General features: G+C 42.0%; 2 protein-coding genes across 3 annotated transcripts in view; one reads left to right on the top strand and one right to left on the bottom strand.

The window, feature by feature from the left end:
* Positions 1–6,517: 6,517 nt before the first annotated feature.
* REXO5 (RNA exonuclease 5) lies at positions 6,518–22,616 on the bottom strand. 2 transcript variants are annotated; one of them, XM_026083303.1, is made up of 19 exons: positions 22,440–22,616; positions 20,511–20,632; positions 19,482–19,608; positions 18,517–18,604; positions 17,236–17,385; positions 16,980–17,068; positions 16,039–16,154; positions 15,060–15,198; positions 14,385–14,479; positions 13,427–13,529; positions 12,673–12,809; positions 12,251–12,359; positions 11,783–11,893; positions 11,518–11,655; positions 10,882–10,974; positions 10,172–10,391; positions 9,460–9,653; positions 8,781–8,890; positions 6,518–6,737 (listed from the first exon to the last, which is right to left on the bottom strand). In XM_026083303.1, exons 1-19 carry the CDS (start codon positions 22,572–22,574, stop codon positions 6,668–6,670), a joined length of 2,346 nt encoding a protein of 781 aa, XP_025939088.1. In that variant the 5' UTR covers positions 22,575–22,616; the 3' UTR covers positions 6,518–6,667. The 2 variants fall into 2 exon arrangements, with proteins under 2 accessions (XP_025939088.1, XP_025939089.1); XM_026083304.1 differs by lacking the exons at positions 12,673–12,809; positions 13,427–13,529.
* ERI2 (ERI1 exoribonuclease family member 2) overlaps positions 22,573–22,622 on the top strand; it is a 6,131-nt gene continuing 6,081 nt past the window's right edge. Inside the window, exon 1 of the mRNA XM_026082984.1 lies at positions 22,573–22,617. Coding sequence (XP_025938769.1) covers positions 22,573–22,617 — 45 coding nt within the window. The remainder of the gene's footprint in view (positions 22,618–22,622) is intronic.

Consider the following 22,622-nt stretch of genomic DNA (forward strand, 5'->3'; position numbering starts at 1 on the left):
AGAGCCATTTATTTCTAGTCTAATTTCACTTGTGAATTACAAGTTACAAAGTACAAGCCAGGCCTGTCTGAATTTTAAACTTCTAAACCAGGAGCTGAAGGCAAGGTGCAGCTCTCGCAGTGCTGCAGGTGACGGAGGGCGTCAGGCCTCGCCTCGCATTGCCTGATGATTTTATGGACCTCTCTCAACGACAGACCTTACTTCTTAACGGCAGAGCATCTGGGGTGGGAGTGGGGTTTTGTACATGTTTCTGGGAAGTCTTTAACGATATTGGAGCCTCTGAAAATATGCTCGTTTAATGGTTAAACTGTGAATTTCTGTGGAATAGGCCAAATACATTCACTCTTCATTTTTATATAATTTTAATCTTTAATGCATAGGCCAGAGGCCTGTAAGTGGGCAATGATGCTGATGAAATTCTTGAAACCATTGGAACTATTTAATTATTATTATTATTATTATTATTTTTAGTATGGATTAAAAAACTTGATGCATGAAGTGAATCTGCTACAACTTGGGATAAATAACTCTAGATATGCATTTTGACAGTTTAGGTAATATACTGGAAAACTGGTTTGATATCCACACTAGCATTTTGTTGCCTTCCCTTATAAACCTAAAGAAATGTAATTCCTGGAAACTTTACTCCCTAGGAATAAAACACTGACTACCTGCACAATGTTATAATTTGCAGCACCTTTAAAATTCGGCTCCCCAGTTGATGGGAGGCTCAGTTGTACTAAATCTTATTTGTGTGGGTGCGTTGCCGAGGTCAAAGACTTTTGTTTCCGGTTAGGGCTTACAGGATCCAGCCCGTAGCTGGCCATAAACATGACTGAGTGAATTAATTGAATGCCGAACTGTGAGTTTACTTGCTGTTGGTGCTATGCTGTGTGGAGAATTACAGCTCTCTGGTATTGTGCGGTTGTAATGCAGGAACCGCAGGAAAATCAGTGCAGGTGGGGTGAAAGCAGCTGGCCTCGGCCTGCGGCTGGGGCGAGCGCTGGCCTCCCCAGGCTGGGGTGGCAGATCTGCTCCTGGATCAGCCTCTGAACCCGGTAGCTTTTCAGCCAAGTCTGTGTAAGAGCATAAAACTCATTTACCCCAGTGTGCTGAAAACTGAGCGCCTTAAGATTCGATCACAGATAGATGCGGCCGCTCTTCCCGAGGGGCAGCGTGTCTGTCGAAGGGGTGGCGCAGCTTTGGCTGCGGGCTCTTCACTCCTCGCCCGTCTGCCGGAGCCGGAGGAACCCGTGTCCCGGGACAACCGGCGGCTTGCGGCGCCTGGTTCCTGGAAACGGCCATGCGCTCACTAACGACTGTAGTGTTTGCATGGCGCTGTCCACACCAGTATCTTCCTTACTGCTCTGAGCCTTGCTTCCAACGAGGCAGCAAAGTTAAAGCAGCGCCAGGTATTAAGAGCCGCCTCAGCTGGGATGGGATTTGTTGGCTGGGGCTGTATCGTCCCTGTTCGTTGGCAGAGAGCAGCTGTCGTAGGCTTGGGGGTCCTGCAGCCTCGGGTGCTGCAGTGCGGTCCTTTCTTAGAAAATCCTATATAAATTGCCTACCAAATTCTGCCCTTGAGCTCACTCTGCTCAAAATGTGTGCATGTGAATTTAGGCTTTCGTATTAAAATGGGAGATGCTTAACCTGGAAGTCCAAGTTCTTCAGGGTAGCATCTCAGTATACCGCAAAAGACAAGCACTGAGAGAACTTTCAAATTAATAGTGAAAGCTCAGTGTCTGCTCAAATTTTACTGTGTGCAAATGCAAACACCAGTGTTAAGTTTTCTCTCTGGACTACTGAAGATTGAATCTTTGGATTTGTATTGTCAACTGAAGTAAAATACCTGAGATTGTAAGCCAGAAGGCTGTAACTCCTTCACCATGAAGTACGTAGGTATCTCTACCTCTTGTTCTTAGACTTGAATAGTTTAAGGTTACCATCCTTTTCTTCCAGGATTTTATGCCTGGATGAGTAATTTATTTTTTTAATTGAGCCCAGTTAAGTATTATCTATTTGTGTACTCTGGTATGCTGCGTTTAATCTGCATGCAGTCGACCCTTTGAAAGGGAGCCAAGCTGAACTGCAGACAGAAGCGTAGCTCCTCCAGGTGCTAGTTTTGGAGCGCAGCAGAGTCGCCGGCGGCTCGGGGCCTTCCTCAGCAGGCGTTTGCCTCCCTGCCTGGGCGCCTGTACTGACAGCAGAGCAAGCCATCAGCCTTTCCGTTTGCCCTTGAAAAGCTTTCGGACCCCACTTGATGTAGTGCCATGAGTGTGTTTTTCTTCTGATGAAAAATACTGTGTTTGCTGCATGTTGGGCTGTACCCGTAACGCCCAGCGAAGCCGGGAGCTGCAGAAGTGTAAGGGCTGCCTGCATCCTTTTACTCCCTAAGGCCAATATCTTGGTCAGGATAGAGCCCTTACTCTCGGAGCAAAGCTGGAGAGCTCTGGAGTGTGTTGGAAATGCCCCGCTGGTTTCAATGCTCAGTTGCATTCACTGATGCATTTGGGTGGTATCTCTTTTTCATGCAACACATCTGTCTCCTTTCCTCTCCTCCCCCAAAGAAAAATACAACATGATTATTGTCATTATAAATCTGAAATAGATGCCACGCTGTAGCAAGTGTTGCTACAAGAATATTCTTCCAATTTTAGGGCTGCTTTAGAGGGTGTGAAGTCTTGCACTATTTGTCTTGCACATATTTCAAGGGAATGGCGGTGACTTAGGAGATGACAGGTAAAAGGAGCATGAATTTACTAGTCCTGCAAACAGCTTGCCTTAAATCACTGAAATTGCAGCAGTTCCTCACTACTATTGCAATCCTCAGTCCTTCTGTAGTTAGCTTCTAAAACATTAACAGGTTCTGGAGGTTTTACAACTTTGTTGTTGTTGTTTTATATATATGCTTCTATCTTTGTGTACTTGCACTCTACAGATAAGCCCTTTTTGGATAATGTCACTCTACACACGGACAGAAGCAACATTTATCCTCAATAAACGTTCTTGCTGTAACTTTTTTTCCTGTAAATTATATCTGGACTAAAGGTTGCCTACTGTTGAATGCGTGTGTTTACTTGAATGTTGCCATGCTTTGCGGTTACAGCTGCTGACTCTTGCTCTTCTCTGGGCCCGTGAGAGGGGTGATCGTGTGACCAGGGGTGGCAAATCTGCACAGAGCATCAGTGGTGTCCAAGGCTGGCTGCTGCTTTTTAGTCCCACATGTATTAACGGAGGACGTCATAGCATAGTGCTTCGTATTTTGTTGTGACTTTTTAGTCACACTAAACATAGTTACCTTAAAAATATGTTTTCTTTCTTATCTGTAAGTTAAAATAGCCTTTTAAAAAGGAAACGGGCTGGCAGGAGTGGTTGTGCTGTTGTGAATTATCTCGAGTTTCAAGGGAAATGGATGTGACTTGCAGGATTAGGGTCTAACCCAGCAATTTGGGGGTTGGTACTGGCTGCTCTTGAGGGCATGAAACAACTGCGAGGCATTAGCAGGCTGCAGGGGGTAGACCTGGCAGCTCGAGAGAGCTACTTGATGCAGTTAGGCTTCTTGGCATACTTGCTTGTGGAGCTTGGGCCCCAATTTTGTCTTAAGTCACTCTTTATGGAAGGAATGTGTTTTGATAGTGCATCTTCTGTCAGAGAAGTAACTACTAACTAAGGAAATAATGAAAGCACAACTTTGTCTGGCTTTCATTGAATTATATGTGAATGCACCTAGCTGCTCAATCATCTCTCTAGTGCTTATGTATTGAGGGTAAATAGGATCAAATCTGCCATAAGTTAGTGTCAGGAGTCATTTTTGCCTTTTCGGACTTACCTAAGAGATATACCACATGTGATCCAATTTTTCTCGCTCTGGAAAACGATGAATGTATTGCTTGTCTTAGAGCAGAACCATGCTTCCTCTGGTAGACAGCACTAGCAGACGTGCTATGTCAAATGTAATGCTTGAAAATGGCTGGAGTAAATTCTGTTTCATGTAGGTTTTGGGGTTTTTTTTTTGTTTGTTTGTTTGTTTGTTTTTAGGGATGTGGCCAAATCAATTGAAACCAATTGAAATGATCTAGAGAAAAAGTGGGAGGAGTTCAAGATGCTGCATCTACTTCTGAGTCCCATTTGCTTTGTAGTTTTACAGTTAGTTACTTTCTTGTATCAAATTTTGCTCACCATTGTTGTCTGGAACAGAATGGAACCAGCGTATTATAGACTGTGCAATCATCTAATGCACAATGCAAATAGGCTGTAATAAGGAGGTTGTCTTTACCTGATAGCAATTCCGAGTGCAATGTTTTTTTGTTGAGTCCCTTTTGAAAGAAGAGCATTAAGTAAGTGCAGTCTGAGTTTTTCTTCTCTTACAAGCAAAGTATTGGTTTGTCCATTACTGACTCTTGTGGAATTTGTGCCAGATGTATATTAAATATTTTGGTGCTTTTTCTAATCCAATCTGCCATTCATTTACCTGTGAGATTATTGTACAAGTACTTCTGTATATTTAAATGATCAGACCCTTAAAGGCGAAAGGGGGAAAAAAAAAAAAGACTTTAGTTACAATGTATCCTGACTGCTGTAGCTTTGTAAATGTTCCAAAGCCTCTGGATTTCCTGTATTNGGGAGGGAGGAGAACAGCTACAGCAATCCAATCCACTGGAAAGGGAATTTGCACGTTGTTCTGTGCGATACTGAACAAATGAGTAACATTTGTGGTGTTTACATAATGCACACTTTGGTGTTCACTTTTGTGTTGAAGCTTTGTACAAAATGTCTTATTTAAAGCTGAAGTCCTTTTTACATTTTCAATTAAAAAGGGAAAAAATTAATTATTTTTTCATGCCTATAAATAGGACTCTTGCCAATTTTGTCATCTCCAGAGTTTCTCAAGCAGGGATCCTAGATGCTTGCTAAATCCTGTGTAGTTCATGCAGGGAGGTGACTACATCATTTTACCACTGCATAAGATGAAAACTAGCTGGTTTTTTTTCAACTGTGCAGTGCAAGTCTCTACAGCAAGGAGATGCTGGATGTGAGCAGTCTTAACAGGAGCGTTTTCTTACCGCGGGGTGAATGGGGAGGCCAGTGTGCTGTGCCCCTCCAGGGGCGCTTTGCCGGCACCGCGTGCTCTGCGGCGCTCAGGTCAGCAGCGGGGCTGGCAGCGCTGCGGGAAGGGACTGGCTCCCTTTGAGTTTTTGTAGTAGTGCTGACATAGGTGTTGGTATGTTCGTCCCTGTGTGCGATAGCTACAACCTTAAGCTGTCAGGCTCACTTGGAGTGGATAAAATATCTTTCAAAAAAAAAAAAAAAAAAAGAGCTTGGCCACATTTCTCTTGTCTAAAAGAGCTTTAATGTCAAGCATTTTAGAGGCATTAAATGCTAGCTATGAACAGCATGGATCTAAGCACTTACTACCAGTTCACTAATGCTGCTTCTGGACCAGTGCTACATTTGCCTTCATCGGCTTTGCCTTTCTTTGCCCGTTCCTCCATGCACCAATTCCTAACTTCTCCATAAACTGGTCTTTGCTAAAGAGCCCAGCAAAGTGAACTTGGGGTTGGAAGGTAGTAGGGGGGTGATAGTCTATCATCAGCTGTATTTTATCATTGCTGAAATAACTTTCAGCTTTATTTCGGCCTATTCTTAATTCAGATCAAGAAATCCTTAGTCTTCCCTTTTCCTGAGTTTTCAAACCTTGTAGCAAACAATTCTTTTTTTTTTTTTTTTTTTTTTTTTTTTTTTCAAACCTTGTAGCAAACAATTCTTTTTTTTTTTTTTTTTTTTTTCAGTGCCCAAAGCTCTCCTAGGCATCCTTGTGTTTGGACAGTCACTTTGCTAATGCGAAAGGGGTGAGAGTGGCAATAGCTGCAAAGCGCAGGAGGTCTAAAGCCATCAGGTTGCAAAGCAGTAGTAGTAGTAGTGCACTGACTCTTACTGCAACTCAGCATTTCTAGCTCCCTGCTGAAAACATGATGATGTGTGAGGTTTGCCTAGACGTGCATTTTCCTTAAAATGGCCCTTGCCCCTCCCTCTGCAGTCGGAGTGTAACTTCTTTTTTTTGGGGGCGGGTGGAAAGGGGGGGGCGGTCAGGGAGGGAGGAGAAAGTGGAGACTGTCCAAAAAGTGTGAATCACCAATTCCTCCATTCCATGGACTAAGTACAGTGCTTTCCCGGAAAGCAAGCAGCAACTCTGCTTCAACAGCTGGCACAGCACATTTCCAGAAATCCTCACAATTCCTGAGAACAGCTTTTAACCTCTGAGCAGCTGCTGCAGGTACTACACTAACTTGGCCTGCTGTTTTATGAGCTGCAATGTTTTAGTGAAGCCAATCCAGCTGGCATGTCAGGCTTTTGCATGAACCACTTGCTGAATTAAAGCTTTCAGGCCAGTATTGATAGGCTGCTTTGCAGCACTTCCCCTGCGTTGCCCCAGCCCTTCCTAAGCACTTGCCTAGCTCTCTGCCAGGGGACAGTGACACAGCAAGAAAGGGTTAATGGAAAAGGGTTTGTGCTTTAAGATGTTTTGAATAGCTTTTATTTTTAGACTTTATAAAAGATACAGAGTGAAAGCCTATTGTTCTTATGGTAAGAGCCCTTTACAAAGACATCAATATTTAAAGTAATTAAAAATATCATAACAAAAGACTTTGCTTAAAAACTTGGCAATTTAACAAGCACTCCTCTCTCCGTCATCTTTTATTCCCATCAGACCAAGGCCAGACTGTGATCCATGCATGCTGCAACATAAACAAGAGGAGTGTTATTTCTGGTCAGAGTAGTCTTGATGCGTATAAGCTAACTGGTCTAGTAGTGAGAGGCCTGCAACTCTCAGGGTCAGTAGGCTGAAAAAAAACCCTGCATTTTTTTTCCTCCTCCAATAACTATTTGCCATTCTTCTCAAACAAGAAACCTCCTATGAATTGTCAGGCCTCTGGAAAACAGTAATTCATGAACCTCACTTGGCAAGAAACTCTTCCAAGCCTGGGTTGGAGTGCCCTTCTTCCAAGCCACTAAACAGCCTGAGATGGGAGCCTAGTGTTTGAGGGCATCTAGTCTCCTCCGTTGGATGCAAATTCCTGAAACTGCCTATTCTGCTAATGGGCTGGATTCATGCACCTTACTGAAGCGAGACAACAGGCAAGTTTGCGCTAAGTGAGCCTAGTCGGAGATGGCACTTGAAGTAAATTTGGACCTGCTGAGGCCAGTGAATCTGTTCCAGAAGAAATATGACAGTATGTAACTCCACGGATACCTCCTGCCCAAACCTTTCTAGTGGAGCTCGCAGGTTAGTAAACAAAGCAAGGTGATAAATTGGTAGATAAGAGGCAAATGACTGTTCAGCAGTGAAAAGGCTGACTCAGTTACAGCTCAAACGCAGGCAGTTGCTGATCTAAGGACCATGTGCACTCCTAAACTCCCTGCAGAGGTTAGCCCTCAGTTCAGGCCTCCCTCGTGGCCAATTTAAACTAATGCTGTTAGTTGATGAAGAGCTTGTGCAAGAAACCATTTGCATGAGGTTAGATATACAATCAACTGTTTTCTGGTAAGCTGGAATAATAGCATACAAAATGAGATGGCAATTCCTTTGGCATGTGTGTAGGAGAAGCAGCTAAACAATCTTTACTTAAGGAAACAAGTTATTTAAAAATAATTATTATTTTTAAAAAGTTAGAAACTGAACTGTTAGAGCAGCGCATGCCAAGAGCAGTCCTTGGCATGCAACCTTGCTGAGTTGTTTATGACTGGCATTGAGCCTAAATGTACTTTGGCTTGGGAATACATCTCCTTTCTAGAGAGAGAGTATTTGGTCTAGAGGATAACACAGCATCATGATGCTTTTCCTCAAGAAGCTTTTCAACTAGGCAAGAAGAACCCGGCCTAGCTGCCTAACCGGGCAGAAGCGATGCTCCTGAGAGCAGCTCTGTCTCCCTGCTTCTATTTCAGCATAAAATACTTCTGTTTCTGCAAAGGAAGGGTCTCCCTTCTGTTGAAGAGAAACTGAAGAAAAGCAAGGGTAGAGGTGACCTATGTTTGACTGTCTGAACAGTGGCACAGTAAGAGAACAGAGTGAAGTCTGTTGAAATCAGTATGTACTCAGTAGCTAGGGCCTTGCCTGGGAAAGATTTAACCTTTCTGGTTAATTATTAAGCACTGAATGACTGTGGCAATTCAGGCCCCAGGGTTTGAAGTGCAGGAAGCCCACCTCATCTAGCAGCATCCCCGATACTAGCGCTGAAGCCCAACTCAACTCAGGGCACTGTCGCCTTGCAAAGGGCAGATAGTGGCCTGAGCTGCAGTGGTGAGGTAGTTTAAAAAAAAAAAAAAAACCCAAACAACAAAAAAATACAACAAACCAAACCAAAATATGGCTGCTGTGGAAACTTGGTTTAGTTCTCTTGGGCACATAAAACTTGCCTTGCTAGCAAAGCTGAACCAACTTCAGACTAGAGAAGAAACATCTGACAGGGATGGTAGGTGACCTTATAAGTACTATACTGCTAATTAACAGTATGTGCTTCAGCCTTGCTAATCTGGACCATCAGCTACACAAATGGTTTCAGCACTTGGTTCTGGCTCAGGCATGGCTTATGGACAGGATTTACTGTTCAGGTTTTATTGGCCTAACATGAAAGTCAGCCTGGTAAGTAGAACAGCTTCTTCAGGCCTTCTCACAGCTGATTTTCATTTCCTTGTGCAGGGTTTTAATTTTTCATAGATTAGGATAAAAATGTTTGGCAATGTATTTTCCTTGTCTCTTTGCAAAATAGGTGGCAAATTACCTGTTCACTCCAGGAAAGAGAACAACGCACAGGGTGTTATTCTGCAGACTTCTATAAAGCTTCCAGATATGCTGATCTAGCTTCTTCAGCTTTTTCCTTAGCTCCTGCTCCTGTGTAACAGAATATAAGCATTAAAATCCCCTATTCATCTGCGCTTATGGTGAGACTGACCCCATGGCACTGTCAGGGAGGAGAGCAGTGATTCTGTTTCTGGCTGTCACTTGGAAGCACAATGGTTCAGCCCTACTTAAATGGCACTGCCGCTTCCTCCAGTAAAAATGAGAACTGCAACTAGAGCTGTTCTTTCCTGTAGGACTACACAACTAGTCATTTCTCTCTGTGACGCCCATGCCCTTTGCTGCACCTGTGTATTGCTCTGCCTGCTCTCAAGTGGCAGGCTTCAGTTCTTGTGCGGCACCGCTTGCTGCCCCCAAAGTAGCTATGCTGGCTCTCCAGGTTATACAGTGCCCCACAAATGCCACATTATCTTGCTTGATATTATGTCTTCAGACTGCTTTGCAGCCTCTTTGCTCCAGCACAAAGAGATCACCCTGCTACAGGCAGCTCTGCACCTAAGTCTGCTCAAAGTTATGACTTCTGGTTCCCAGAGTAGAACCCAGGTCAATGTCACTGACCTTCTCATTAACTACAGTAAAGATGAACTTAGCTTTAAACTCACAAGGTCAGATTGTTGCTCCTTTTTCTCACATAAGCTGTCTCCTCTTTGCTTCCCATTGTGGTGATCCATTTGCCAAATCCATCTCCAGAGGTGACCTGGAGCAAGAGCCTTCCTACTTCTTAGCCTGCTGCCCCTCATTGCCCATCCGTTTATAACTCCAAGGGCATCCACAGCACTTTCTGATTTCTGGAATTCTGCAAAACAAAAAGAAGGGGGAAAATGCTTTGCCAGTGATGTTGCTGCCCTTTTCCTTAGCATCTGTAGGGCAGGACTAAAGGTGTGGAAAAGGAGGGAGATGAGAAACTGAAATCACTGCAGTAAGGAGATCCTCAGCTTGCTACAGATGAGCATCAGAGCCATAGACATGCCAGTTAAATGCAACAGCATCCATCCAGTTGTTCATCCCTCACCTTTTTAAAGGTGACCACTTGTCAGTGAGTAGCTGCACAGTAGTTACCTCTCATTCTGGACTGGAGCCAATTTTGGAACTTTTCTAGATGAAGGGGGTTTTTTTTAGCAGTTTTCTTTCTTTAAATATTTAGCTGTAAACTGCTCCTTAAAGCAACACACCATGTGCTTTCACTGGAGCATTTCCGATACTACCACTTTGTACACACCAAATTTCAGTTGCTCCTGCTGTGTCTGTGCAGGTCCCCAAAGGCTGCTGAACGAGCCTGAAGGAAATAAATGGGCTGCAGGCAAAGCTACTCACTGAGGAAACAGCAGTTCCTGTGCTTTCCACTCTGGAGATCCCTTGGCAGGAACAAAGCTTCTAGGTCTTTCAACTGGCTGAATTCTTCTTGCAAGTCTGTCTCTGTTAATGACTTCTTTAGACCCGCCACATAAATCACACCTTCATTTTCTATATCTAATTCTAGCTCCTTTATGAGAACATCACAGTCCAGCATCGTTCCAGTGACAGGTCTCTGAACCTGGAGTGGATCCAACAGGGATAAATGTTAGCATGTCAGCCTAAGCAGCTCTGTGTTTTGAGTTTCTATTTTCAATGATTTTTTTTCTCCTTACCAAAGCCTGGTTAGCTATTTTCCTTCTATTTAAAAATGTGATTAATGGAGGCTACCTTAGATTATTTATGAAAAATGAAGAAATCATGTTTGTAATACAGAACTACTACGTAACTATGAGCTCCTGCTATGTATATGGCATTTTAACACCCAGTTACTCAGCTCTTTCTTTTAAAGATGCAGCTGCCAGGTCAGAATTCCTGCTGGCAGGCAGAAAGAAAGAAAAGAGGGCTATAAACATGCCCTGTGTGCTAGTGGCCTAGGGAGATGGTAACAGCACAGCCAGCCAGGACCTAGTCCAAACACTGTGCTGCAAACAGAAGATGTTAAAGGAGGCATATCATATGCTATTCCTGTGCTTAGCCTAACTTAGGCTTTGGCTGTTTGCTTTGTTTACCTTAATGCAGCATCCTGCTACCTCAGCTCCATTCAGATTTTCCACAGCAAGCTGGGCAGCCTCCAGCATTTCGTACTGGATACAGACATAGGGCTTGAAACAGGATGACAGATAAGACACTTCAGGCTTTTCAAATACATTAGTCCTCCCTTTCTCAAGACAGATCTCAGTAAGGGTATTTTTTTAATATAGTTCCCAAACCTTTCTATATTCTATATGTAACACTCCATACACATTAGCTATTAGAAACAAGTTTTAATTAGCTCAGCAATTAATAACACCACTTTTGCCATTAAAGACCTTAGCACATCCGTTCTCCCTTAGGAGGGCCAGAAACTATCTATCTCAGATTCCCCAGTGCTCAGTTTAAAGTCCTCTCCCCTAAATGGTGGTGCTTTTTCAACAGCTCATGGTCACCCTATGGAACTAGCTTGAACAGTTATGCCGTACGAGCTGTGTTTATTTTTGTCATTGTGCAGAACAGCTTTTGTACACTGAAGCCTCATGGCTGGTAGCTGTGCTGCCAGAAAAAAACAGAATAAGTGGCATTTAAGTGTTTTGAATTCACATCTTTCCAAGATATTACTTGCGAATTCCCTGTGTGTCAGCAAGCTGAATGCTTTGCCTGGTCCTTACCTGGTATGTTTCTGTCACTACTGTAAGAGATCGGATTGGCCCACACCTCCCAAATTCCTTCTTCACAGACTTCAGGCAAAAGCTTTCATCAAAAGGACCTGCGTAAATTGTCAGCATGTCAGTCAGCTTGACTTTCACCTGCAAGAACACAAATCAGAGTAGGAACTTCACAAAGCAGAGGAACTAACTGCCTGTGCCTCCAAATACATAGTCTCTTTCCAAACTCAACAATGAAGAATATGCTCATTCAAAAAAAAAAAATTACCTTTTCACAAATTCCAGCAAGAAGGTGAGGTGCAACATACTCTGGATCCAAACTGAACTGAATGATACTGAAAGTGGACAGTGGAACATCTTTTAGGGCTCTCTGAAGAATCTGTAGGGAACAGCATATGCAAGGCTCAAAGGGGTGCAAAGCAGTGGTACAGCAAAGGATCAGAAACAAAGCTATCAAGCTTAATTCACAACTTTACTTTTCATTACTGTCCAAGGAAGCCCTCAGGCAGGAGTCACTTAGATTGAAAGTCTTCTTTAGTGAGTCATGAGAGGATGATACAGGATCAAAGCTTACTTCCAAAATGTTAAAATAGATTTAGCTAACACGGTATTACTATTGCTAAGATTACTGTCAGTCAGCTTTTTAAAATAGGAATCATTGCCCTCCCTGAACAAGAAGAACTTCTTTGAACTACTTTGATGCTTCCTTAGACCAACCCACTCTAAGTCCATTCACCTGTTTGTTTGAAGTGCTCAGGTTACTCTGACACAAGCCAGAAGAGTCTAGTTCCTGTCTGCCCAAAAGGAGGGGTTTTTGGCCAGTCATCTGCAAGCAGTCTAAAAAACTAGCAGACAAAAGAAAGCTATGAATCACACTACATATCAATGTAATAAGTCAAAAGCTTTCAAGAAGTTCCTGTCAGTGAAAAATGGTACAGTTCATTAGAGAAAATTTTAAAGAATACTCGTCCTCAACATCAAAAGAAGCCTAGAATACTCTGTGAAATCTAAGATACACCTTCTGAAAGTTTTTAATGGCTATTCTACAATTACCTATATTTCTCTGAAGATACCGATTGCTTCTGAAAACATAACACACTTTGATTTCACTGAGGAGTCAGCCAAAGGAAAAACATGCATATTTGGGAGTCTTATTACCATGGTTTGGATAAATGTGGAGGATCATTCAACTGTCTCTGGATCGTATTTTGTTGCAGCTGTAACGCAGATTTATTCTGTGATATCTCAGTCAGTCTTTCGGTTGTCAGAAGCATCTCCAAGTTTAGTTCTGCTACCTTGGGGAAGGAGGAAGATCAGTAGTTGTCTTTCATTATAGCTAATTGTTGCTATCCAAAAAGCATGCGCCTTCTTTATGAGTCACCTAGGCACATCATAGTAGAGAAACACGGGCATTTACTTCTCGCCTTATTCTTTCCTGATGTCATTTTTCAAGCATGCAGCACTCTCAGCATGAACCAGCAATTATCTCCAGAAAGTCCTCTCAGAAACCAGCAACACAGGAAAGAGACTCAGAAAACAAGCTGAATCCCTGACATGACATATAAGGTCCCCACTTCTTTCATTTGGCAAAACGGCAGGCAGTTCTGAGGGCTGGAAGTGTCCAAATCAGTCTTTGCTTCAGTGTTCCTCTTTGAGATCAGCAGCAACCCTGATTCATGCCAGTGTTTGAGTACTGAAACACTGGTAATGGTCCAGATTATTGAGATTACTGGTTATACGCTAAAAGTAAAAAGCTGCCAAAATTGAGGCCTATATCACAATTCCATTTTCTCTTTTAAATCGAAAAGAGGCTGGGCAGAAATGTTTTTTTCTTCATAAGTGCAACAACTTGCGTGCTCTGCTATTAAGGTCTTTTACAAAATGGACAGAAATCTTAATTAGATATAGCTACCTTTGCTGGTCCCTGCTCAATAAAGAACTGAGCCAATTCGAGTGCAGCTCTAGCATCTTCTGCAGGATCATGTCCAAGCTTCTGTTCACATTGGATCTCTTTCCTAGGGCATCAAAATTAGATGTACAGGGAGGTTATCTGTTTTCCCACACTGATGAACATCTTGTCTTTTCTAAACTGTGCCTTTTTTGGGCAAAATAGCTTTCCCCTCTTCAAGAAGGATTTCAATTCTGTGCAGCAGCATTCTTGTGATATACTCATATACTCCCAAAAGTTACTGCAAGAAATGTTTTTGCAATGTTGAGCAAAACACTGTTTACATGGTTTGACAGAAGCAGTGGTAATACATGGTACTTTGATGCACAACTATTTTTAATTTGACTTCTTCCTTGACCAATGACCCAACTCACAATTTGCACACAGACAGGGAGGCAAACTTCAACTCAGCAAAGTGTGGCACTGCAGAGTATTAACGTTCACCTTACGAATGGAGGGCACTGTATCACTAACACATACTATCCAATAGTAGCTAGTACACTGAGGAATACAATTAAGTCAGTATACCATACTTTCATACCTTAGCTTTTCTTTCTTGATAACTGCAATAAATCTCATTTGTGTGAGTCAGAGTGCCTTTGTTGCTTTACAATTCAACACACTGATAGTGCTACGGACTTGCAAAAAAGCTAGTTTTGTGGTTCAAGTACAAAACAAGGACTCAAATCTGGTTGTGTCACAGCATCCATTTGCCCAAAGACTAGCCAATTTATTACACTGCCTGATCTTTCAAGGAGGCAGTAAAGTCTTTCTTATCAGTCTGTTTGTACAGCCTTCTCCTTCCTTTTGAGTTTTACTGAAGAAAAAAAAAAAATCTGATGCTACTGGTGGAAGAGCAGGACCCTTTGACTTCCAATGGCAGTTTCTAATACTTCCGATAACAATGCAGTAATAAACTTACCCTAAAACAGCTTTGGCTAGAAATTTTAGCTTAAATCTTCGACCTTCATTTCTGGCAAAAAGCAATGAAGTATCAATAACACTGGGGTGGATCATCTGGAGAAGAGAAACATCATGCATTTAATATAACAGCAGTCTCAGGGAACTGGGTAGTAGTTCCATGGCTATCTGTACTTCTGCCTTTTCATTTCAACTGGCAGTTTCTTACTGACAGATAACTGGTCCACAACAACGTAGCAGATAAGAATAATGAAACAGGCCAAAATCTCCTTCCTAACATTCTATCAGGAAGATCCAGACTGGGTTAGAAAGAGTAATTATAACTCAAGCATATTAGGTTTGTTAAATTAAATGTAGAAGGGACTTAACTTCTTCCCATGACAGAGCTATCAAAAGCACCCGGCTGAAGCAGAGAGGTAAATCTGCTGTTGCAACTACATCTATTTCTGGACAGACATTTCCCTTCCCCTTGGGTTCTGAACAACACCTTGCAAGTTTTACAGAGGTACAGGGAGTCCTTCTCTTTTAAATACTTACAGACATAAGGCTGTTCATAACAGAAAGCAATCCTTTGTTATCAACAAGTGCTTACTAATAAAACCAGGAATTGTTTGGGAGTTTTAGGTCTGAAATGAATATCGCAGGCTTGGGAAAAACGCTCTTAAAGCATACTCACTTGCAAGGCTTGAAGATCAGCATTTAAAGAATGACCCACCAATACTGCATCACGGGGAAGCATTTTTTTTAGTCTGGTTTGGATGTCTGCCAGTTTTGTTTTCACTGGAAGAAGAATTTTCCTTGTGATTCCTGAGAATCTTCAAAACAAAAGTTGGACAAGGCAAAAGCAACACATTAGCAACAGCACTTACTGGAGGACATTACAAGCAGGGCATGTAAAATATAAACTCTGTGTTACAGACTAATGACAGAATGTTATTTACTGCTTCCTACGTGAAACTATTCCAACATACTGCAGGGATATTAAACTGTTGTGCTACCATAGGTCTTTCTAAAGGTTGTTCTCAAGGATAACTTATTCTTAAATGATGCTGCTCTTAGCATCAGATGGCACAGGTAAGGAAACACTGCAAGGTTGATGTGAAAGGAGATGCTTCCAAGTAACCTGAAGGGATTGGCACTTTACCTCCAGGCTAACGTTGGACCAAACTTTGGAGAAGACATGGCTTGAGTTTTGCCTGCTTTTATTATGAAACTGAGCCCAACCCTAGAGCTGTGTGCAAGCTGATGAGCTGCTCTATTCATTTTTTACAGATGCGCAAACTTAGCTATGGAGCAGAGAGACCCAGGCTACAATCCCATATTCTTACTTATCCTGTAGCCTATTTTATAGCCAGCAGGGAAAGGGTAATCTGTGCTGTGTATCATTAACCCATCACACAACTTTTCCTGGAACACTTCAGAATGAAAAGGCTTCTGCCTAGACACAGGGGCACTAGGTAGCAGAAAAGTGCATGCATAATGTTAGTTATTCTAACCACATAGTAAGAACTGTATTGTTAACACTGAGTGAAATGGAGCAGACAACTGTGAAAGTGTACAAGCCAAAGCCCTCCGAAAGGTCCCATTTAACAGGCTTAATTTGAAGGGGTTGCAGATCTTAAAGACAAAGAGGTAAAAAGGTATATGCAGGTCACCTGGTGCGGTAGTTCACTATCCTGCTTTCCGGTTTGACTAGTTCATTCAAGAGGCACTGACCCTGTGCATCCACTAAAGAGACATGAGTGACTTCATTCCCTTTTGCTGTCAGGCACTGTCAGAGAGAAGCAGAGGCAGATGGTGAATCAGCATGATGCCTGCCACCCAAAAACCTTGGCTAACATCTGCTTTGGCTACAGCCAGCACCACTACTAAGGAGTTACTTAGAGACCTACCACTTGCAGCTAGCTGCTTAATACTGTAGCATGCTTCATTTTAACCCTTAGAGGCCCACCATAAGCACAGCAAACAAACAGGCAAGTGCATCACAGAGAAAGCCATTATGAAGAAGTGCCAGTTCCACAGAATCAGCTTATACTCTGCACTGTGCAGCGGACATCGAGAGCATCTTTTCTGGAGAAGCTGTGTAATTTAAAAGCAGAGCTTGGCTGTATCTTTAGTCACTCAAAGGTGATAACAATTCGGCATTTCTGCAAGGTCAAAACTATGCTAAGGGAGGGTTCTTCACCACAGCAAGCTGTGAGAAGAACTGTGATAGGTAAAGGAAAGGTGTGTGTGGTAGGGAGAAATCCTTCCCCTCCCAAACCTTGGGGAGGGCTAGGAAGAATTCCTCAGGAGGTTACTGCAGCATCAGGGACAGGCCTGGTGGATCTAGCTGCTGTTCTGAGAGTTGAGACAGAACCAAGTGCTCTGCTGCACTGCACGGGACAAAGGTAACATTTCTTTCTTGGCTTCAGAACTGCTTTCTGAGTCCTTCCCAAGGCTGCATTAGCACTGGTGCCACCAATGAAGAGACTGGCAGTGGTTATTAATGTGTTGGAAGTGGTTTAGCAAATACATGGGGTGCGTGGCTCACTGTAGAATAGCTAATAGATCAATTGCTTGACTATGCTCTGTAAGGCCACACATTTATTTTTACCATTTCACAATCAAGACCAAAGAGGGGGCTGCTGTCTGTCCTCTGCTGATCACACTCTGTGTGCATATAGTCCTCACACCCAGGGGAGCCTAGAATGAAAAGATACCTGTGATTAAGACCCCTCTCATATATAACTCATCACATATCTAGTAAGGCAGGCAGGCAGCAGAGATGACTTTGGGGTACAATGGACATATCTTACATGATCAAACATGCCACTAACTGTCAAAAATCTAAAAAACTCTCAAAAACTGACCTTTCATGGGATAATCATTTTTTTTCAGCTCTTCTAAAGTTAAAGTATAGCTAGTCAGGCCTTGTTTTTCTTCTCCGTATTTCTGGATAATAGGATCCCACTGCAGATTTGAGCTGTTAGGAATACATCGGCTGCTAGTGGAGGTTGAACCTGTAATACACATTTAGAAATCAGAATCATCTGTCAAGCTCAGATAGCAATCCCTACTTGCAGTCAGTTTTCTCCATTAGTATGTACACTAAGAGGCTGCACCTTTTCAAGGAAAACACTACCTGAAGCAATGAACTGTAACTCAGGATACCTAAATCTTACTCCCAGTCCAGCTACTATTAGCTGATCATGGGCAAGTCACATTACAAGTCTCTGTGCCATGTCCCTTTCAGTAACAGAGAGAACATACTTTCCTCACAAGCATGACAGCAAAATAGTCTCTTATTTTGTGAGCTGTAAAAGAAATTCTCTCTTTTTCTTTTTTAACCTTCTCTGTGAAATTCTTTCCCACAAATATTAGGACCAAATGTGTTTTTAAATGTGGCTCACAAAGAAACAAACATTGAATTGACCCCAGAATCCACAGGTGTGTGAAGTTAAACCTTCAGGGATTCTCTGCAGTTTACACTAAAAGGAAAATATACCTGACATCTCAGATCTGTGACTGTGCAGTAGGTTTACAGTCCAGATGCTACAGGACTTTTCAACACAATGAAAGTAACAGCTGTTCATTCTCCCACTTAGGACTTGAATTCAATGTTCTTTGTGTTACACTTCTAAAGATTTCAGTGAAGTTCTCATTGCAGTCTCTTGCAGGTTTTGTACAAGCCTGTAGGATTACAATCACCTCTATAAAGAGTATAAAAATAGGAAACCAGTTGTCAACACACCTGTTCTTTACCTTGATTTGCTGCTCAGTATAACAAAGAAAATTAGTAACAAATGTGTAACTATCTAGCTTGAATCTATCTTAGATCTCTGTATCTTTTACTAGACACATCTTAGAATAAAATGATCATAAAATGGGTAAGGAAGCATCAGAATTTTGGATTAAATATGTTAAAAACCTTCCCTCTGCTTTTTGCATTTACTTGTGATAATAAGCCCAAGAGAGAGCAAATGAACTAGTTAGGGTAACTAGCCTCACTGTTTAAGCCATTATGTGTTCTTCTTTGTAAACAAGTTTACCATAGCAGCATGTTGGGATTGCACAATATGCATAGCCATTAAATTACTATTCAAAGTGAATCACTGTGGTTGAAAGAGATGATGCAAAACCAAGCAATATACCTTGTGCAGTGTTTTGAGGATTCAGGTTTGCTCCTTCTCCATACAGGTTGGCTAGGAAGTTAGCTGAAGAAGGTGGTAACGTGAATCTCTGAAAAAAGAGACACATTATAGGCTCTGAATTGTAACAAAAAAAATCAGGTAAAGTGCTGCAAATAATAGAGAGATGTCTCTTTATTCCTAAAACCATCCAAATTTGCAGAAGAAGGATGGAATTATAAGTAGTGGAAGTATGTTGTAGATTCTCTCAAGAGAAAAAAAAAAAGAAAACCCTGTTTTAATGGTATACACCACAGGTCTTTGTACTGAAGGATAGCTCTGCCTTGCCCAATATGATCAAGAAGGCTAATCTCAGACTTTCACTGACAGAAACTAAAGCAAGTTCCAAACTTTCCAGTTAATTTGTGATTTGCATTTGCTGCATTTGAGGGAGAATTCTCTAGAAGTCTCAATCAAAGTACATCTTTCTTCCTTCAGAAATGTTGGCTGTAACTCAGAAAATTAAAATAATTACAATAATATTATTTTTGGGAAATGGGAGAAACTTGACATAAAGTACAAATAGTAAAGGTGAGATTTCCAACTGGTGGGAATAGCACAACTACTGAAATTCTGCTCACTCACACTCAGAGTAAATTCCAAATCAACTGAGATAATTTTTAATCTCCTTGGCATCTTAAAGATGCAGAAAGCATTACAATCAGAGTGCTGAAACATGGATGTATAAATGTTTCACCTGCAAGGGCTTCAAAGACATAAGTCTCAAAAATCTCTGAATACCAAAGCTCTGGCCTTTGCTCTGAGCTGACGAAAGCTACCAGTAGATCCTCTCATTATCTTGCTTTGTGATTCAAAGATGGCCACTTCCTGTTGGTAAGGTAATAACTTCACTGCAGTGAATAAACCTTGGGACATGGCTTCATGACTGGAAGAAGTGTAGTAGGCAGCAATACAGTTTGGGGACTTACATGCCGGAACACTTTTCTGAGGTGTTTGAACTGTAAATAGAATTTGTAGAAATGGAGTTGGCTCATTTCATGCAGAACAATAACCACAACCCCAGCCAGGTGGCTTTGGTGATAAATATGGCACCAGCTGCAATGAAAAAAAAAAATCAAAGGAAAACAATTATCAAATACTCTTAAAAACAAACTTGGAGCCAGTCCAGCTTTCATGTCAGTCAATGGCAGAGTGCCAAATGACTTCAATGAGAAGGGGCTTTTATAGCTTATCTCAACCAGCCACATATTCCTGGAAGCAACAGAATATGGCAGACAGAGAGAGAATGAATTGTAGCTGAATTCTGCATCAGTAGCATTTCAAATCAAAACCTGCCTCATCTATATGCATCAGAATATGAATACACATAAATAAATTCAGCTGTAGTGATGCAGTCTAGTCAACAAAATTGATGAGTAAAATCGCTTTATCAAAATGGGAAGTTTAATAAAATCATTTTCCAATCAATATTAAAAATCTAAAGTGAGAACACTTTTGCCTCAAGTTTTCAGTTTTATTTCAAGCTTTGTTACATTTCACCGTACTTTTCCCATCCAAGGTTATATACCCTTTATATACCCTCCTCAGTCTTTCCCTTCCATTGCTGAAAAGTTCAGGTTAAAAAAGGGCAAAGTGATTAAAACGCTTCTCCCAAAACACTCTATAAAGCGTTTCAATTACTTCTGACATAAAACATGTCATGTTAATATTTTTAACATGGTATTTCATTCCTCATAGTATGAAACTTTTGTTCCACAAAAAGCTGTTTAGTTTTTGACAACTGCATGAAACAAAATTATGAAATGGACGCATTTTTGGCAGCAGAGGAATCCTGGTTTCTGGCCAGGTCTAACAACAACTGTATCTATATAATACAGGTGGTCATTATGGCAACCGCGCTGCAAGGATTCCCAAACCAGCATGACTGTATGGCTTTACATAAGTTTTCACAGCCTGCAGGACAGGAGACACGATAGCTTCCCAAACATGTGTTATACCTGGGTTGTGTTGCATTGTGGCATTTTCCCAAAGCTGCGTACTTTAACAGCTCATACATCTGGTCATGGCTGATTTCACAGTCCTCACCAAACAGCGCTGCTGACAAGCGCGATGACTTTTCCTGTAAAAGGGAAATGTTAGTAAAGAAAGGTTTTATGTAATCATAGAAGTTCAAGGAAAATGAAGGGAATTATATGGTAAAACAGAACCATTTACTATTTAGGTACAATAAACTACATTTAAATTTTTCCTATCCTTATCGACAAAAGTTCCCTTTCAGATCACACTTTAATACTAAATTTACTAACTAATATTTCAGTAACCCAGCTGCCCTAATCTGAAAGATGTATTTAATAAGGACTAACATATGTAGAAATATGGGCTAGGGAGACTTAAGGTTATTTAATTTGCAAACATGGTGTTCTGCTCTGTCAACCGATTCGCCCACTTGTGCTGTAGAGCTCTGGGCATTTATACAAGGGCTATATGTAGCCTGTTTACTTCATTTGCATTATGTGATCTGTTTTGAGAGATAGGTTTGCTGACCCCTGCAGGAAAAAAAAAGTTTCAGTAAATTCTAAGGAAACTGTAGAAAGAAAGCATCAGATAGAAGAGATGGAGCGAAACTGTACCTCACAAGTCAACACAACCGTTCTTAGAGCCACATTTCTCAACTCATGAATTCTCCTAAAAGCTAATAGTAAGCAAACAAATGATTGTAGAGACCTCCATTTGCCATGTGGCCTGATCCAGTGGAGCTCCTACAATCTGCAAAAATTTTAAAGATAATCTTTGCTGTGTGATGGAAAGACATCATGGTGTGCAGGAAGAGAGACCATAAAAAGAAAAAAAACAGAGTATCAAATCCCACAGGATAAAGAACCACCATAAGATGTTTTTTCCCCACCACGCTAATAAGCTCTGTGCCCATTAAGTTTGACAGAGCCTGCCCCAGTGGGATTGAGCTGGTTTAATTTTAAAGCTATTTGTCATTGAGCAAGAAAGCTAAACAGAGGTGACAACCCTTTAGGTTCAAGTGGTTAAGAATCACCTGCTAATAATAATTATTAGTCCTTCACCTCTCATACTATGTTAGGCAAATAAGTAATGCCACCATTGTTTTCAATGCAGCCTAATTAGAGATTTGCAAAATAACCAGCAAAAATTTCTTTTCATCACGCAAAGGCTACTTGGCAACCACAGGAATTTCAGTTTCTAATCTGGTACAAACCAGCCACATCTCACAGTTCAGACATGCTTACTCTTCTCCCATACTGGGCACTGAATTAATTTTAACTTGGGTGACTAACATGTTACCATGAGCTTGAAACTTTGGGTTCACAGAATCACAAAATGGTTGGGGTGGGAAGGGACCTCTGGAGATCAGCCAGTCCAAACCCCCTGCTCAAGCAGGGTCACCTAGAGCACATTGCCCAGGACCCTGCCCAGGCGGCTTTTGAATATCTCCGAGGAAGGAGGCTCCACAACCTCTCTGGGCAGCCTGTGCCAGGGCTCCGTCACTCTCGCAGCAAAGAAGTTTTTCCTTGTGTTCAGATGGACCTTCCTGTGCTGACTCGTGTCAAGTGTGAAGTAACCAGACACAACTCTGCTCCCAAGATCTACTTTCTATAGGGCAAGTGATGTTGGAGAGTTTATTTTTTAACAAAATTCCTTAAATATAAATGACTAATACTTCAAATGAGTTCATTTTCCACATTTTTTTTGCAGTAGAAACAGTGCTAGTACCTATCTTTAGTCTAACCTCTAGTTAGAGGGAAGAAAAACAGGCCTTTGCTGTTTCCAGCATCCCAATAAGTAACGCGATAAGCCTGCTGAGCAGGTGTCGGACACAACACAGGGCTACACGAGCCCAACGGACCCCTCACGGTGCACGTGCAAAGCCAAAAAAGTTCTGACGTCGTTTTCACCTTTGGCTTGGGCCCATGGGGGCAGACACCGCCATCCCCCAGCCTCCTCTTCTTCCTGGCTCCCCGCGGCTCCTCCCCGTCCTCGCCGCCGCCGCGGGGCCTCTTGCAGCCGTTCACGCAGACGCCCTTCGCCATGGCGCGCCGCCGCCCCGGCCCCGGGCCCGGGCCCTGCTCTGAGGCCGC

The sequence above is a fragment of the Apteryx rowi genome, unplaced genomic scaffold, assembly GCF_003343035.1.
Source record: "Apteryx rowi isolate R43461 unplaced genomic scaffold, aptRow1 scaffold_6, whole genome shotgun sequence".
NCBI lineage: Eukaryota > Metazoa > Chordata > Aves > Apterygiformes > Apterygidae > Apteryx > Apteryx rowi.